This window comes from Anas acuta, chromosome 11 (genome assembly GCF_963932015.1).
Source record: "Anas acuta chromosome 11, bAnaAcu1.1, whole genome shotgun sequence".
In the NCBI taxonomy this organism is placed as follows: domain Eukaryota; kingdom Metazoa; phylum Chordata; class Aves; order Anseriformes; family Anatidae; genus Anas; species Anas acuta.
In genome coordinates, this window is record NC_088989.1 from 693508 (window position 1) to 710901 (window position 17394).

At 48.1% G+C, this 17394-nt stretch overlaps 1 protein-coding gene and 1 long non-coding RNA gene across 3 annotated transcripts; one reads left to right on the forward strand and one right to left on the reverse strand.

The window, feature by feature from the left end:
• Positions 1-221: 221 nt before the first annotated feature.
• On the reverse strand, positions 222-17381 carry LOC137862641 (cullin-associated NEDD8-dissociated protein 1-like). Of its 2 annotated transcripts, none has more exons than XM_068694883.1 (15): positions 17093-17381; positions 16271-16414; positions 13237-13391; positions 12207-12330; positions 11325-11581; positions 10611-10716; positions 9795-9943; positions 7688-7980; positions 6920-7061; positions 4208-5713; positions 3734-3829; positions 2881-3050; positions 2599-2763; positions 1857-1964; positions 222-1663 (listed from the first exon to the last, which is right to left on the reverse strand). In XM_068694883.1, the coding sequence occupies exons 1-15, from the start codon at positions 17158-17160 to the stop codon at positions 1436-1438; spliced, it is 3711 nt and encodes a 1236-aa protein (XP_068550984.1). In that variant the 5' UTR covers positions 17161-17381; the 3' UTR covers positions 222-1435. The 2 variants fall into 2 exon arrangements, with proteins under 2 accessions (XP_068550984.1, XP_068550985.1); XM_068694884.1 differs by lacking the exon at positions 17093-17381 and adding an exon at positions 15499-15570 and having other exon boundaries at positions 16271-16411.
• On the forward strand, positions 5708-7305 carry LOC137862647 (uncharacterized). The gene is made up of 2 exons (XR_011100451.1): positions 5708-5843; positions 6170-7305. It is a non-coding gene; the product is annotated as an uncharacterized lncRNA (long non-coding RNA).
• Positions 17382-17394: the final 13 nt, after the last annotated feature.

The window sequence follows — 17394 nt, forward strand, 5'->3', positions numbered from 1 at the left end:
GCTGCGCAGCTCTTGCTTTAAGGTACTGGGGCACTTGTACCTCAGGTGGGCTGGGGCCAGCTCCCATTTCTGAGCATGGCCAAGGGGAAGGAACTGAATTCCTTTTGGAGCCTAAGGAAAAGTCACGAAGTACTTTTTTTCCTTGTGCTTTAGGCTCCTGGTAGAATCGGTCAGAATGCATTGTTGATATGATGGCTAACAAATTGAGGAATGCACACAGCTCCACAGCTACATTTTTATTTTCAGATACCACTCAAACAGAAGGGATGTTCTTTCACACTGCACTATAAATATTTTTCAAATCACCCACTGCCAGAAATGGAGAAATGAAAGCTTGTTACAACTCCATGGCTTCAAGAAATGTGTCGTGGTAGTTTTGTTCTCTAATTTTCTGTTACATCCTTTCTGCCTCTTAAAGCTTTTTCCCTGTGCAAAGCTGCATTCGAACAAAACAGCCACTGTAGAGAAGGCTTTCAAATGACAGAAGAGTTGCTGTGACCATGTTCTGGAACCTGGCAACTGGTCTTGATCTCTTCTGCGATATGAGAATACTTCTGTGAACTTTGCTGTGAATGCTTCTGCTGCTGTGTCGTTTCGTGACCAGCGTTCACAGTAGATCGGTGCTTTGGTGGCTGTCAGGTGAGAGAAACACCGAGCTGCTCCATGGGGGAAGAGGTCGGTGTTTCAAGTAAAGAAAAGCTCAGTGGGTGATTTATTGTAATACAATCAAGTAGTCTCTTTTTGGAAGACAGCTTGTTGAGGTATTGTACAGTCAAAACCAAGAAAACATAAGCAAGGTAGTTTCATATCACAAAAACACTGCAGAAATACTTAACTATCAGTACATATTTTACAAATTTAGCCCTGTGTGGGAAAGCTACAGCGCGATGATCAACTGCAGCTCGTGCAGCTCAGCTAATGCAGATCTCCTGCCTCTTTTTCAAGCAGGCCCTACCTCTGCTTGATGCTCATCAATTAGACATCTAGTTTTTAGCCAGCTTACTTAGTGAAACGATACAAATACATTCTTCAGGCAACTGGGGAGTAAAAAGTGCATATGCAGTGGTTTAAAAAATAAAAACAACAAAGGCTTTATTTCTCTGTACTGCAGTAGGGAAATACTGCAGGAAGTGGTTTCCATTTTTCATGGAACCATTCTGAATTCAGGTTGCTTCGTAAGCCCTCTATAAGCTTGCTGAAGACGTAACGTAGGCGTCTTCTTCTCCCTCCCCTCCATACGGACACGCTTCCCTTGCTTTCCCCCACACAAATTCAGCCAGATGTCCCATGCTTTCAGCTATTTTCTCCTGTCAGCACTCGATGACTTCCAAGGAAGGGGCTGTTGCAGAAGCTGACGTTCTCAGCCCCGTGTGGTGTGTCTGCTGGGTTACTGCATGGTGAGGACAGGAAGGTGACGGAGCAGACAAGCAAAACCTTAGCTCGTGTCCATCGATTCTGTGGCGGGTAGAGAAGCAGAATCCTTCTGAATACTTTCAAAAAGTGATGCCATTTCTGGATTGGATCTGATTTGAGATGAAAATTCAGCCATTGCTGGACTTTTCTCTACTTCGGGGATGGTCAGGAGTGCAGCCACTGCTCTCATTGCTGATCTCTTCAGTTCATCCTGCTTTTCAAACTCCTGTTTCACTGAACCAGCTTTTACCTAAAAATCCAAGGCCCCATTTTTAGCTGGGATTTAGAACAGGCACAGACACAGGCACAAAATCGAACACACCAGCAGGGACAGGGACAGGGTTTTCTGACCAAAGGAACGTGGGGCGAGGCTGCTCGGAAGCAGTGACAGTAACAGCACAGGTGGCAGAACCCACCCCTAGTGCGTCACTCTCTGATCTTACCTTTGTGGAGCACGTCGCTCGGAGCGGTTCGATCAGTCGCTCGAGCCTTTGCAGGACTGCATTAGGACAGAGTGTGGAGAGCCGAGCCAGCATGATGAAAGTCAGCATCTAGACAGAGGAGGGAGAAGAGGTGCTGCTTCACTACGCCCTCCAGTCCCCGACACAGCAGCGAACGTGCATCTGCTTCACCTGGGGTGTCACGCTGCCTGCTGCTTCCAGGGGTTATAACAAGATTTTGGGCATTACTAGAAACGCACCTCTGAGCAGCCAGTGCACAACAGTAACCAGTTAGACTCTGGTCTCAGTTGTCCTCCTCTCAGTCTGTAGAGCACTGACAGCTTTTGAGAGGCATTCACCACAGGGATTGTGCCACTGCTGCACCTCCTTAAGTGGAGGTAAATTAAATAGAATGAAAGGATATAGTGCTTCCTATATGAGACCAGCAACAACACCTCTATTTTTTTGTATAGTATCACTGGCTGCACTAAGTAAATGCCAATTCCTGATATTCTAGACTTGGGTAGATTTCCTGTAAAGCCAGCTACAGCAGGGTTGCATTTTCAAGGCCACGACAGTGAAACTAGGGCTGGAAGATATCCAGATGAAAGCTGCAGCAGCAGCAGACATGGCAGGCACACTCCATGCCATGGTGACACATCAGCTCAATTTAGGCCCCAGTTCCCAGGAACTTCCATCATTTCCGTTGCTGTCCTCCAGCAGTTCTGGCAAAGCCTCTACCCACCCGAATGTCATAGTGATCCTTCAGTCCATCCTCCACGTGGTTCAGATACTCGTAGATATCCAGCCGGTCAAGACAACTTTCCAGCAGCGTGTACATGCATTCAAAAGCAGCTTTCCTCACGTCAAGGCCATCGTCCACTGTGTGCTTGAATGGCCCCATTTCTACCTTAAACAAGAAAACAAAATACAGCTGTAACCTAACAGCAGACTGTGACAGCTCCATCTCAGCTGCACGTGCACCGAGTCGCTGCCGTATCGCACTCACGCCGCACTAAGGACATACCTCACGGATAAGTTCCCTTCTGACCTTTGTTTCACTATACAGGCTGGGGAGAACTGCATTTAGTAATTCCCGTATTAAAGAAGGTTTGTTGTGAGCAGCAGAATTAAACATGGCTAAAGCCACGCGTCGAACGTTCAGGTCTGAATCCTCAAGAGTTTTCAAGAAGTCCCCTGGGGGATACGAACACACCAGTTAGTCCTGCTGCAGTGTCTGAGAAGCACTCGCAACTGACCCAAAGCCACGACAACGTGTTTTTGATGGAGCCTGGATATGACACATCTACGCCAAATAACTCTAGGGGCACAGTCTAACAAAGACATTAGAGATGCTTTCATCTGGGATATAGTAAAGGAAAGAAACAAGACGTTTCTGTATTTGGGCATAAAAGCAACCAGTATGATTCTAGCTACCACAGACCTCATCCTAAAGTCAAACCAGAAGCTTCAATATTCACAGAAGGTGTTCTTTCTTTCTTGCCCAGATCTAACTTGCTCAAATTAGACTTCTCTGAAACCCAGGGCCCAGTTTTATAAAACAGATCCAAGATCCAGGCTCCCTAGCTATAAGGCCATTTTAATGTAGGTTACACTTTACAAGATCCCTGTCTGCATGATGCTGGAACCCTAAGTTTGAAAGTGTGGGGATCCTATGTTCCCTGAAAATGTCACCAATGGAACATGCCCAAGAGCGTTTAACAAGGATCCATGACAGTCCTCCTGAATGCCAAAAGCAGAGAAACACAGAGGAAAATTAACTGGATTAGAGGAGGTTCAGATAGATGGGAAAAATCCCTGAGCTGCTACACAAAACCAGTCCCTGTTTCCAGATTACACTGTGCTTTGCACTAGCCTACCTATGCAGCTTTTCAGGAGAGCATCAATGGGCTGAGGCTGATCTGCAATTGTGAATTTCACTGCAGTTACCACTGTGCTCCGAGCATGTGGAGAGCCTGTGATGAAGATGGAAAGAGAAAGACTGTGACAGGTCAATGGACAAAAATCACTGCTGTAATTTTGTAGCACTCTGCTCTCAGTCTCATTACAAGCACACTGAAAACAGAAGAGAACAGAGGATTTGCCTTAACAACCCCTTTACTTAAAACCAGTCCCAGCACAATCTCCATGTGCAGTCCCTGTTGCCAACACCCTCCTGCATCCCATGCAACCCAGTGTTCCCTTTGACCTCCCTCGCAAAGATCCCTCATTTCCTCCTCGCCTCTACAGACTGGCTTTGCTCCCTGTTGTACCCACCAGCAGTTTACAAAAGAACTTTCCAGGAAAAAAAAAAGGTATTTCCCTACTCTCAGCAGTGCTCCTCGTCACACTACCTGATGACAGCTGTTTTTTCAGCCGGGGCAGCAGCTCAGAAGGATTCACCAGAGTCAGCTTCCCCAAGCATTCAGCCACCACGTTGCGCGTCCCTTCTTCCGTGCACTCACAGTGCTTGAAGAGCAGAGCCCAAATGTCCTTCACGTATGGTTTGAGGCCGTCGGCTGGAGAGGAGCTGATGACTTCCTTTAGAGAGTGCAGCAGGAGGTACTGCCTCTTGGGCTGGCTTCCAATCTCTTTCAGCATGAAGGGAAGATACTCTTTAAGATTCCCAACGCTGATGTTCCCCAGCGCGTAGGAAGCTGCAGATTTCACCTCTTCGCTGGGAGAAGTGAATGCCTCCAGGATGACAGTTTTGAGCTCTTCCTGAGCACTAAGGTTCATCGTGCGCCCCATCTCTGCCAGGGCAAGGAAGGCTAGCACTTTTACAGCAGGGCTGGACTTGGGGCTTTTTACATCCTGGATAAACTGGTTCAGTATCCCAGGGGCTTCTTCGGGGCAGGCTGAGGAAAGGGCCGCCACACACTTCGCGACGGAGTAATACGCCTGCTTGTGTAACGTCACTGACGCCCCAGCTGACCCCGAGGAGTAAATTGGTGCAGTCAGCTGCTTCATCAGCTCCGAGCAGCCCATGGCGGCTGTCTTTGTCAGCACCAGCGCCTGGAAGAAGTCTATGATAGCGTTCAGAGCCCCTCCTTGAAGCAAAGGTGAGTGAACAAGCTGAAGGATTTCAGTAAGAATGGAACCACTGATCTTAGAGATGCAGGATGGATAAACTTTAGCTAAAGTAGTAAGGAATGTGATTGCCACCTGGGAAACATGCATGTCGTTCTCACTAATTAAAGCGGGGAGCTCCATTAGCACAGACTCTATCATGGCAGGCTTGAGGCTGTCACTGTAGTTCTTCACCAGGATATCCAGAGCAGTCAGAGTGCTCAGTTTCAAGGCACGTTGATTCTTTCTCAAGAAGGAAGCTAAAATGGGGAAACCGTCCCCTAAAATAGGTCTCAAGTCTATTTTAAGTGGAGAACTGGCAATTAGGGTTAATGCTTTGACTGTTGTCAATCGGGTAATTTCATTTTTGAGCCTCTCCAGAAATATCTTCAAAGTTGGCTGGAGATCAGTGCTTAAATGATCTCCCAGATTGTAAATGATTTGTCCCATGCATGAGATGGCGCGCTCCTTCACCTCCTGGTCAATGTCAGCTGCCTTCAGTCGCTTCAGAGTACCAGGGAAAAGGTCCTTCACGTATGGCTTGGCATCAAAAGTGCAAGATTTGCCCAAAGGCCTGATAACTTTCACAAGCTGCTGAGTAACCAGCAGAGCCTCTGAAGTGATCTTATAGAAGGAGTCTCCAATACAGGCCACAACTGGAGGTAACAGGATTTTGATATGAGGATGAAATACCTCTGGCTGGTGGTTGCAAAGAAGAACATGAAGGAAAGATAGCGTATCAATTCTCATATTGGAGGAGGTGGATTTATCAGCCAGTGAGAAAACAATACCTGTGCAGAAGAGACAAGAAAGAATGCTGCCTTATTTCATTAAGTGCTCTCAATCAAAACAAATAAACAAGCAAACAGAAAATGAACACAGCTGGAATCTGTTTTCTTTCCTTCCTCTGCTCACACAAAGGTATGTACCATTAAAGAGAGCTACTATCCTTACAGCCCTTTTGCTTTTAGGGAAGTGGCAATTCAGACATAAATATTCTTTGTAGCAGCCATGGAGAGCTGGCTACACAACCATTTAAAATTCTGTTAGAAAAGTTATCCTGGGCTGAGATGAGGAGGGGTTGCTAGTAAGGTACAAATAAACAGGAGAAAAGTGGCATGAAATTAAGACTGGGAAAATCTAACCTCAACAGGCACTCCATACAGCTGCAATGTCCTTTCATGTTTATTTCCTTTACTCTTCTGTGGGAAGTGTTTTGATTTTTTTTTCTTTTTTTTTTTTTTAAGGAAAAAAAAGAGGCAGGGACTTTTACTTTTCTCTGGTTCAATAGATTGACTGCCTCTGTAGAAGGGACATACTTCCAAGTCCATTTTCTATGGCCCGTATTTATATTTCCTTAAAGACTTAATCAGGAATGTTTACAACAGCACTGTTTGCCATCCCAGAAGTTATGCTTGACTCTTGGTTTGAATGCTTTTTGCAATCTATTAATTCATGAGAGAGGTGCATGGCTTGGGCCCAGGAACAATCACAAGAGACCTTTTCCATATTTACTAACATAGACAGTCCAAAAGCCAAGACAAAACCTCGGTATTGTGCGCCTTTCAGCAGCCTGGGTTGCTCCATGAATCTATGGGAAAGGAAAGCTCTGTGGAAAATACAAGGGTGCACATAAAAGCTTCAGTCAATACATTTTTTTTAACGCCACTCTATTTTGTAAAATAAAATGGCACATGTTACTGATTTCAGCATGCTAGCAGTGTAATCCCAGCTACTTTCAAAGGAGGCTGGAACAGGCCCTCCTAAAGGTGTCTCTTCTGGGGACTGTGGCAGTGAACCTGATATCCTGTCTGTCAGCAGTCGACAGAAACAAGAATTGATCTGGAAACTAGTGTATCAACAAGGAGCAGAACTTGATGCGTATGCCTTGAAACTGAACAGAGACAACAGCGAGGAATAAAACATGCACCTTAGAAGAATACAGGTTACACTATGAACTAACGGAACCAACCCCACAAACCACAGATAAGCTTTACCAGGCACTAGTGCAGGGATGTGATCCGCCAGGCAACCAGGAAGAACATTGGCCAGTTCTGTCAGCAGGCTGAAACAACCCTGTCTTGACTTGATGCTCTTTTCTTTAAGCTGCTTATGCAAGGCCTTGACAATGTTGGGGACCTGCAATTTGGAAAAGCAAACCAGAAAGAAGCACATCAGTCATCCCAGCTGCCAGGGCACAGAGCTACGCCGTCAGAGCAGCTTGCTCAGCTGAGCCAGGGGCACTAAAAGCAACAGAACTGAACAGAGACAGCAAGAAACAACGCAATTGCTCGTTAGAGGAGAATGGACTAGGTAGGGAAAGATTACAAGACAGTTCATGTGGACAAGAGATACATGAAGTAATGAGCAGGAGGGACTTTATTCTACTCTTTCACATTCTACAAACTGAATCATCAAGTTGGTGTTATCCCCTAACAGAGAAGATTGAAGAAATACAGTAAGATCATCATTTTACCTCAAGATTAATGTGTCACACAGTCTGCAAATGTGTCAGAGGCTACCTGGGGGGGATCATGGAGATTATACCTCAGTGCTCCTGCACTGGCTCAATGCTCTCTCCCCAGGAACAGTGGGAAAAAACACAAACTGTTCACCACTGGGATCTGGTCCCCTCTGGTTGTGTGCCAAAGGGCTCCTTCAGCTGTGCTCTACAACTTGCCTACTAGGCATACTCATCGGTGGCACAGTATCTACTTCTCTTTATTGCTTTCTGATTTAATGCAGCCCACCACCTCCTCACGCACCTGGTTCTGAAGCATCGTCAGGGGAACGTCGTCTTTGCCAGAGGCATCTGCAGCATGCCGCCAGCTCTGGGTGGGCAGCGTTTGTTTCAGCAAGGCAATATAAGCACTGAAGATGTCAGCTTTGACATTCTCCTCCCTCTCCTTGAACCTACTTATCAGAACTGGGGAAAGCGTTTTGTAGAAATCCTGAAGCAGATCGTGCCTGCTGCTGACAATGGCCTCCAGGCACTTGGCTGCAGCCCTGCGGACCTTCCAGCTGATGTCATCATCATCGCTGTACTCGTCGTCGCTTTCTGGAAAGAACACAAAGGAGAACAGGATGCACCATGAGGAGAAAATCAGAGCTAGAGGGTCACTTGGTGCCTCCAAGCTTCCCTCTCCAGCCACCAGATACCAGTAACTCACACTTATCTGGGAACACGGAACTGTCCAGAGTTGCCTGCCCATACAAACATGATTACAGACAGCAGGTAGGACTCGGGACTGCCCTGTGCTGGTGTCAGGTTCTTCTGTCCCAAGTAAGAGCTGACAAAGAGCAAACCTCAATATCACTGCACTTACTGGTGAAGCCACTTCGGCTCAAGCATCAAGGCTTTTGTTCTGAAGGAAGAACGAGGTTCCCACATTTTTAAAGCCAGAAATACATAAATATTTGTCTTAGCAATTCCTGAATGGCACAGAGTGGCATAACAATTTACAGTGCAATTGGCAGAACACTCTCCAGGCAGACAGCCAAGACTGTGCCCCAATTAGCATGAAAGTAAACAAAAATGCCTCTCTTCCAGGGAACTGGTTCTAGCTGTTGCCCTGAGCTGTCACACTTTATGCAGCTATAAATAGCGACATGAAATGCTCTCTCCAGCTAACAGGCTTTAAACACAGACCTCTCATCTCACCAAGTCTGGATATCCACCTCAAACTGAACAGTCTGAAAATAAGCAAAAGACCCCTTTTAAGACGGTTATCAGAGTGCTTTCGCTGATGAGTGATGTTTTTAAAGGTGACACCTTCAAGAGTTCAGGACTGTAGCTTTGCTTTTTTCTGCTACAAAGTAGTACAAAACAGTTACCTTATAGTACAAACAGAATTGTGTGGCTAAAATATTTGTAGGCTGAGTTAGGCTGCACTGAAACTCTTAGATTGAAATTGCAAATAGCTCTCTATCTCTTCTTGCCAAAAAAAAAAACAAAAAAACCCCACCAAAAAACAGTCTCACAAAGAACAGAGCTTCTGTAGCCTCCAGCTGACTGCAAAGTGAAGCGTTGGCTGCCCGCTGTTTTCAGGAGCAGCGTGTATGTGCTGAAAGCAGCCTAGAAGATGCAGAAGCAAGAGGAAGCAACCCAGAAACCAAGTAAAAGCTCCACATTGACAAACCTGGCAGGGGTGTCGGCTGCAACAGCCTGGGAGCAAGGAATGCTTGCCTGACCTCCCCTGTGATCAGGGAACACAGGAGTTTGTCCAGCCTTGTACATAAGTGAGACCACACCAAAGACACCCAATGCCTTTTGGAACTCAAGTAAGCTGCAAATGCTGGCTGGTGCCTGGTTAAAAGGGCTGCAGCTGAACTTGGTGCCACCAGCGGAAGCTCAGAACCAGAGAGCCTTCAAGAAGGACAGCCCCTGCAGGTCACACAGCAGCCTGGAGCAGCAGCCCGAGGCTGCCACCTCGCAGGGCACGAGGAGTGCCTCCAACAGTCAGGATGGCCGAGCTCCTCCTCGGGATCGCCGGGCACCAAACCTGGCTGCTTGCTGTGCGAGCTCTGAGACTGCTGCAGCCAGCGGGGACAGGAAAGGCAACGCTCCCTCCACCTAGCTCTCCACTAAGCTAGTTCAGAGCACTGGTTTCAGAGCTTTCCCTGTTTCCTAACACAGGCGGAGACCTGAGGTGCTTGGCAGAAAAAAAAAAAAAAACTATCAAGTTCAGAATTGTTGTTGGAACTTTGCACCTACAGCTACGTTATCCCCATTGGTAAACTGAAATAACCCATTCAGCACAACTGCCTGGACACAGATCTTAAAGGAAACATCAGAGAGGGGGACAGCGCGCAGGAAGGGGAGAAATGTTAACCAGTGTTCTGCTGAGCACAGCCATCCTCACAAGCAGGCACCTTGCTCTTCATCCTCCCCATTTTCAGTTTCCATCCTCTCTTCCTCTTCCTCCTCCTCATTATCGTAGTTGTAGTTTGGGTCAAAGGTGATGTACTTCAAACATAACCCCATCACACTGGGGATGTGAGGGTCAATCTCCTTTGGGCACCTATCACAACAAATAAAAATCCTAAGAGTTAATAAATCAAATAATAAGCAATTTTAAATACCCAAATAACACAACCCATCTCAAAAGGATCCCAAAATGTTTCACGGACTATTTAAGCATTTTGCTAACACGAGTTAAAGCAGAGCTGCTCTCCCTGCGCACAAAGCAAGGCCGCATTCTCCCGGGAAGGATGCAATAATTTCTATAAGGGAAAAAAAAAATAGCTTTCACCACCTGATTCAGTCCTCCCTTATGAGAGGAAACCTCAGGAGCTCTGAAGGGCTCCTTCTCCAAGACAAGCACTGAACTTTTGACCAAACATCAGGAAAGCTGCAGCTCAGCAGCTCCTCTCCTTGAGCCCCTTTCCTGCCTCCCACTCTCTCCTCACACCAGGAACGAGGCAATTCCCTCTTCCCGAGGAATCCCCCAAGGACAAGGAGAACTTGTCCTGCTCCTGCAAAGCCAATACAGAAACATGCTCTCCCGTGTGGAAGTAAAATGGCTCGTAACTCATGTCCAACTCTGCACGTGAAGAAGAGCTTTCATTTGTGAACTCCTTCCCCGCAGGAAGGCAGGCACTCAGCCCTGGATGCTGAAGTACAGATGTTCACACCAGGACGACACCGATGCACAGGATGGTGCACGGCTGTTCCCCAAGGGCACACACCTTCTTACAAAGGACTCGAAGGCCTGGAAGCAGTACTCCCTCAACTCATCATCTTCCACATTACAGTACTGAACAATCAGAGGAATTATCTTCTCCAGATGTTCTCCTGGGAAAGACAAAGCAAGCAGCAATAAAATACATCACAGCGGACACGTATCCAAGCTGCCCACAGCTCAGCCATCTGCCACTTCCTTCACGTGCCTGGCAGAGCATTCCTCCTCTGCATCTCTGGGGAAAGGAACCAGCAGCCCACCAAAAAACAGCCTGAAAGGGATTTTTAGCAGGTGACCCTGCTCGCTGTCTTCAGTTCTTTGTTGGCATTTCAGTCCCGGAAAGAGCTGTGCCTAGAAATCTTCTAGGGCTGAATGTCGCTTCTGGCAGATCCCTTAGACAAGCAATCAAATATGCTGCCTTCCATTCAGCCTCTTATTTAAAGCGGGATGAATCCACTGACCTAATTCACAGAGGCATTAATTCAGACCAGGAAAGTGCTGAAGACCTTGGGATGAAATGCACTACGGAAGGGCAGCCACAGAGCTACTTTGGTGTCTCCTCTCCAAGTGGAGGTCAAAGCCAGATGAGAACCACAGAGGGAACCACAAAACACAACCCCCAACACATCAGGAACAGCGAACGCGCTTCTTTTACCACTAAGAAGAGCTGCTCTACAATGCATGCACATTGCCCAGTACCACTTCAAGCTACTTGTCCTACCGATGCGGTGTCCAGCCTGCCTACTGATGCCAGCGATGCACTGGATGTATGTCCTGGTGGTCGAGGTGGACTCATTCTTCTTCAGCTCAGCGAGGAGATGCTCTGTGAGCTCCGAGAAGATGTTCCCACTGCAGGTCAAGACAAGATGACCCAAGGCAACGATGGCCCTTTTACGCACGGCCAGCCGGGGGCTCGTCAGCTGAGGCAGGAGGCAGCTCAGGATGGAAGAATGGAAAGAGTAGAGAGTTCCCCCTAGCCTGCAAGCAACGGAACAAGACAGAAGCTGAAAGTCAACGTGTCAGAGAAAAAGCTTCCTTGCCAGCAAAAAATGTAAAAAACTCTTCAGCCATAAGGATTTCACACAACAGGAAGGAGAGGAAAAGGGTGGTTTTGGTGTTCTGCACAACACGGGGAGGGGTTATTTGCATTCATCATGGAGTATTTTGATTTTGGCTGTGTCCTTCTGGGTGACCTGGGGGCTTGTCAATAACTTCCTGCATGCAGTTGACATATGACACTGCCACTCTGACTTATATAACAAGAGAGAGAGGCAGCCAGGAAAAAAAATGCATGCGCAATCAGATCACAGGGCTAAAATAAACTTCCCTGGCTTGCCCTCTCCCTCCTGACACTTGCTTAAACTTAAACTGAGTCTCTGTGGGATCTCTCACCACTGTTACTGCTATTCCCAAGCACAGTAGGGCTCAAAATGTTGTCTCTCATCCCCGCTGAGGAATCTGCTCTGCTGAGACACTCCCCTGTGGCAGGCAACCAAATCCTTTAAGTCCTCGTAGTAAGATTAGGGAAATACAGAAATCAAAAGCAAACACATACAGAGCAGCCCCCTGCCGTACACAGCTGCCAAAGGAAATCCTTTGGTACCTGCTCAACATATCTGACAGGATGTCAAGAGCCTCCAACTGCACGGATATATCCTCCTGCTTGCCAATGGCTCCTGTCAGCTGGGCCGTGATCTTTTTGCATACATTTGCTGTCATGGTGGAGCCTGCAAGAGAGAGATTTTTCCCCACTGACAGTTAGAAAGATATTTTTATGCTGTTAAGAACCATTCAACCCTTCCTACATTTACAAACAATAAAAAAGCAACAAATTAGGGTGAAGGAAGCACACAGGGAGATGTCCAACCCTCTATTTTGCAGCAAACCAACACTGCTGTTGCTGCCTTCTACCCACACAGTGTCAATCCCAGCCCCTAAGGAGATATTTATCTGTCACTACCCTGCAAGTTTCAGTTCATGTGATGTATGTTAAATAAAGGCTTCTGAAAAGATGCCTCTCAAGAGCTTCACATTTTTGCAGAATCTGAGAGAGGGGCTCAGCAAGTATTTACACACTAATTCTCATTCTCCTCCCAACTTCCAAAGCAGGCCAGCAGCACTGCCACAGCCACAGCCACGTGAGATGGCTGCAGAGGAAACTTAATTCTTTGGAAGCCTTGGGTATCTCCTGAAAAGCTGCTGGATTTTTGGAATACTTAGTTCCAAGTGCAGGAGAAGCAGACAGGGCAGCTGTGGCAGCCAGAAAACCTGGTCCTGCAGGGCTGCAGACAGGAGGTGGTGCAGTGCTGGCACTGCTGATGTTGAGACCAAACGGCCCTGCCAGGCTGCCTGAGCGGTGGTACCCTGACACACCGCGTGCTTTAGGATTGCCATGAACAAGAATGATTTTCTCCAAGAACTCAGCTGTGCTTTCAGACACAGGCATCCTGCAGGGGACCAGTTCAAGAGTCCTCATTTCATCCAATCTTTATCACATTTCTAACCCAACTTCTGCTGTCCTTCCTCCTCACGGTATTCCTTGTCCTCCAGCAGGTGGGTCTGGCACTTTCAGGCTCCGAACCACCCGTTCTCCTGCCTCCCAAGGGCTGGGGCTCCCTGCTGCCTTGTCTTACCTGTAGCAGCTGGTGGCAGCTCGGAAATGACTGTTTTCAGCCCGATGCTGGAGATGTCCCGCAGCTGCTCCTTGTCTGACAACATGTTGGTACACAGCGTGTCCACAATGGTTTCCACCTGGTACTCCTTCACCTTGCCAACCAGCGGGCCCAGGCTGCAGGAGGAGAGGCCAGTCAGAACGAGCAGGAAGAAGGCTGCTTCCAGCACCACCAGGGATGCTCAGGCACACTCTTCCTTACGGGCATCTCAGTCCCAAGTGCAAATATTCCCGTAATATCTGCACTGAGTGCTGATATCCCGGAGCCCACATCACGTCCCTAGTCTTACGCACCCTGTGCTGTTGCCTCAGTTAACTCAGCCTAAGACTTCAGTGGATTTTAGATCAGATTTGTAGGATAGTTCACATAACTACTGCAAACATAAAGCCAATTAAGATCTTAGAGGAAGGAGCTCTTTGAGCTAACCTAAGGAACACAAAAAGCATTGCTTCCCCTGGATGTTCTGCTCCCCTTGCTAAGGAATTGCTGTTGCACGACCAACAAAGCCGGCTGCCAGAATTTTCATGACAGGCCAGCACAGATGAATGGGAGCATCGCAGAGCACAGAAAGTTTAGCCTTTGTTTCAGTGTGCATCCCAGAAGGCATGTTGAGCCCCATTTCGATCCTAACAACACGTCACTCCCCTACAGCCGGAATGAGCCTGCCCGCAGCTCCACAGCGCGGCAGCAGCACAGGGCCTGAGCCCCAGCAGTGGTGCTGCTCCTCCTCTCCCACCGAACCACCCGCCTGGGTGAAGAACTGGCACCCTAGGCCGGAGACTAACGCCCCCGGGTGTAGCGTCTGGGCATCTTCTGAGGTTACTTCGGAAGGATTTGCACCTGCACAGATTCCTGACAGATGCTACAGGTCCCTTTCTACTTCCCACCAGTGGTTACCGCTTTGCTGGGAAGCAGCTACTCGCTGTAGCATGGGCTGGGGGCTGCACCCCAGTTTCTGTCAGTCTAAAACCTCAGTCACTGCCTGCTTGCTGCTGGGCTTGTGGGCACTGGTCAGAACCCAGTGACCTGAACTGTACAATGCACATCCTTCCCTTTGTTTCAGGAAACACAGGAGGGTCGAACAGCTCTCCGGTGTTCACGTGCAGTACAACCACTTCTATAAGCACAGTTCTGCAGGTTTGGAAACCCCACCGTGCTCCTGTTCTAGCACAAAAATACATTCAGATAACCAGCTCATGAACGTTTCATTTTTTCTCCCTCTCTCAGTATGCTGTCCACGCAGCCAGGTTAAAATGGAAAACAGAGCAAAGGAAAGGATTAATCTGCCTTTTGGGAGTTTTGCTTTTCCTTTTTTTTTTTAACACACTGCACAGAAAAGTGGGACTAGAGCACACCACCACTACCACGTTAATGCCTGGCAAGCACTACATGCACAGCACTTCCCAGGGCACACAACCACAGCCTGCTTCGTGTAAGACTATTGTTACACTGACAAACCACAACAGGAATAGCTTTTTAGAGTCTGAGTAGCTTCTCTGAAATACAATAATTAGAAAATAAGAACTTCATAATAGGACTTTGTGCAAGCGCAAATGGTGTTCACCTTTATGCCTCCAAGTACAGACCAGAACAGACGGGGACCCTGAAAGCACAGAGAAGCTGAGGAACTCACCTCAACTGAAACAAAACACAACACAGAACTAGAATCAGGTTTTCAGATGGATTTCAAATTTGTTAATTTACTGGATGCAAAGTGTGATTTAAGATTTCCTTTGAAAGTTTTAGATAACAGAATCAACTGCCAGCATCCTGCAGAATGTCGCATTTCTCCTCCTTAGAGATCCTTGCTGCCTGGCTGGGTATAACTGACTGCATGTGACTGTTAAAAGCACTTCCTTAGGTACAAAAAGGAAATAGATCTGGTTTAATTTTGACATTTACTTTCTAATGATCACATTCTAGATGAATATGGACTTATTCCTGATGCAACCACAGATAAATAGGCAAATAAATTTATCTTTTTTTTAGTGCCCAACCGTTTTGCTTTACAAAACAAAAGAACCAAACCCGAAGCTGGTAGAGACACGAAGAAGGCCAAGAAAGTTGGGGAAAAAGTCAGGACAGTCGGAATCAAAAAGAAACAGCCAAAGGTCACAGGGAAAGTACAGGGATAGAAGTAGCATGACAGAAAAGAAGTGAGTATGACTAAGATCCACAGTTGGAAAAAATACAGGAACCCAAAGTTGTCTTTAAATGGCCCACCTTTCTGGAGCCCTGTGCGTGAACTGACCCATTCAATTTCATTTCTAGAATGAACACTCCCATTTAGACATGCTGGGGGAAAGAGACAGGAGAGAACATGTCAGCAGTAGGATCACTTCACCAGATGATTGATTAATAATGGAACCTCCTGCCTTTTCCATTTGGATTGAAAAAATATATCCAAATGGTTCAAAGCAAAGAAACAGCACAGACTACTCGAGTCAAAGTAGGGAAAAAACAAAAAAAAAAAAACAACAAGCAGTGCTTTGTAAACTTTAATGAAAATGCCCTTGAAGGACAGGATTGGGACCTGGGATTCAACTGCCATTTCTGAAGGGCTACACACGTCATCAGCTTAGTACCATCTCTAACAAAGACAGGACCACCAGGCAATTCAGCACTGGATCTCAAAGCCCAGAAAAGGAGGGGAGGGGGAGCCTGATGTCCGATATTTTAGGCTGAGCTTGTCTCTGCAGAAATAAAATTTTAGTCATAATATTTTCAAGATGGTAAGATTCATAATACGAACACTGAACGACTTCCAAAGTTGCCTACTGCTTGTGCACAGGTATCTGTGTGCTCACCCTTTCTGAATCCTGACAGAGAAAGCGACTGCCGTGCCTGCAAGCACAGCGAGGGGAAGCCCCTACAAAGGGAGGCTGGAGCAAGGTGCCAACGCTGCAGGACGAGGCTGCGCTCCAACACACCCTCTGGAGTCTGTGACGGCTTTGTTATTGCCAAGGAACACGGTAACTGATGCCAAGGCACTTACCACTTCACAGCGAGGTTCTGTACTTCCCCATTTTTGTCCTCCAGCAATTTCAGAAGCATTTTCACAACTTTTTTCTCGCTGTCTTCATCTAGTTTTATAGAATCTTTCTGCAGTTCCATCATCAGGTCATTGGTGGCCATAAACCTGAAGGAACAGAGGACAAGTGGATCAGCTGAGAGGCACAAACGCACCTCCTTCACGTGACAGCGACCAAACAAACATTTCTGATTGCACTTTCGTCTCCCGTGAGCAAAACCAAGCAAGTATCTATTGTTCCAGCTCTGAATTAAAAACAAAATCTCAGCTGGCTGTTAGTCAATATCGTTTTCTGACAGGCACAAAGTGAAAATGGATGTTGAGGAGTGCTGGTAAGTATCTGTTTTCCTGGGAGCAAGGAAATGTAAGAGGTGCTGGCACAGAAGCCGGGGTTCTGAGAGACGTCAGTCCTGTTACCGCACATTAACTGTGCTGTTAGCCTCGGCGCAGGGCTGGGTGTCTAAGGGGAGCCAAAGCGCAGCTCTCCCCTCTCATTTCCCAACTGACACATCCTTTAAAATCAGGCGTTGATGTAACCCATTCAGCACCTAAGCACAAACGCTGCCCTGGTGTACGAGGCCACCTTCAGCGCCCAACGAGGCTGTCCCGGAGCGGCAGCCGAGGACAGGGAGCGAGGGCTTCTGCGGTACGGACCCGCCAGAAACCCTGAGGAGAAATCCTGCGGGGCGCTGCCCTGCACCCGCCGCGCCTCCGGGGCCGCCGGGGGAACCCCGCGCCCGCTGACCCAGCGGGGCACAGCCCGCCCCGCCCGGCCCCGTCCCGCACCTGAAGTCCTTGTCGCTGGAGGCCATCTTCTCCAGCAGCCCGGCGATGTGGAACGAGGCGCTGCACATGGCGCCGGCCGCGAAGATGGCGCCGGGCCCGGCCGCGCCGCGACCCCCGCCGCCCGCTCGGCCCCGCAGCCCCGCGGCGCTGCCCGCGGCACCCGCCCGGGAGGGACCCGCGCCTCAGCGGGACGGGGCGGGACGGGACGGGGCGGGAGGGGCGCTCCCGGGGCCGTGCCCTCCGTCACCCGCCGCCCCCCGCCGTTAGCGGCAGCCCCGGGCAGCGCCGTGCCCGCGGGGCCG

Coding starts and splice junctions, on each gene's coding strand:
- LOC137862641 (XM_068694883.1), bottom strand. CDS start 17,160: ATGTGCAGCGCCTCGTTCCACATCGCCGGGCTGCTGGAGAAGATGGCC. Junction 12,331..13,236: donor GCTGCCACCAGCTGCTACAG/GTAAGACAAGGC, acceptor TCTCTCTTGCAG/GCTCCACCATGACAGCAAAT. Junction 2,764..2,880: donor GAAGGGAACTTATCCGTGAG/GTATGTCCTTAG, acceptor TTCTTGTTTAAG/GTAGAAATGGGGCCATTCAA.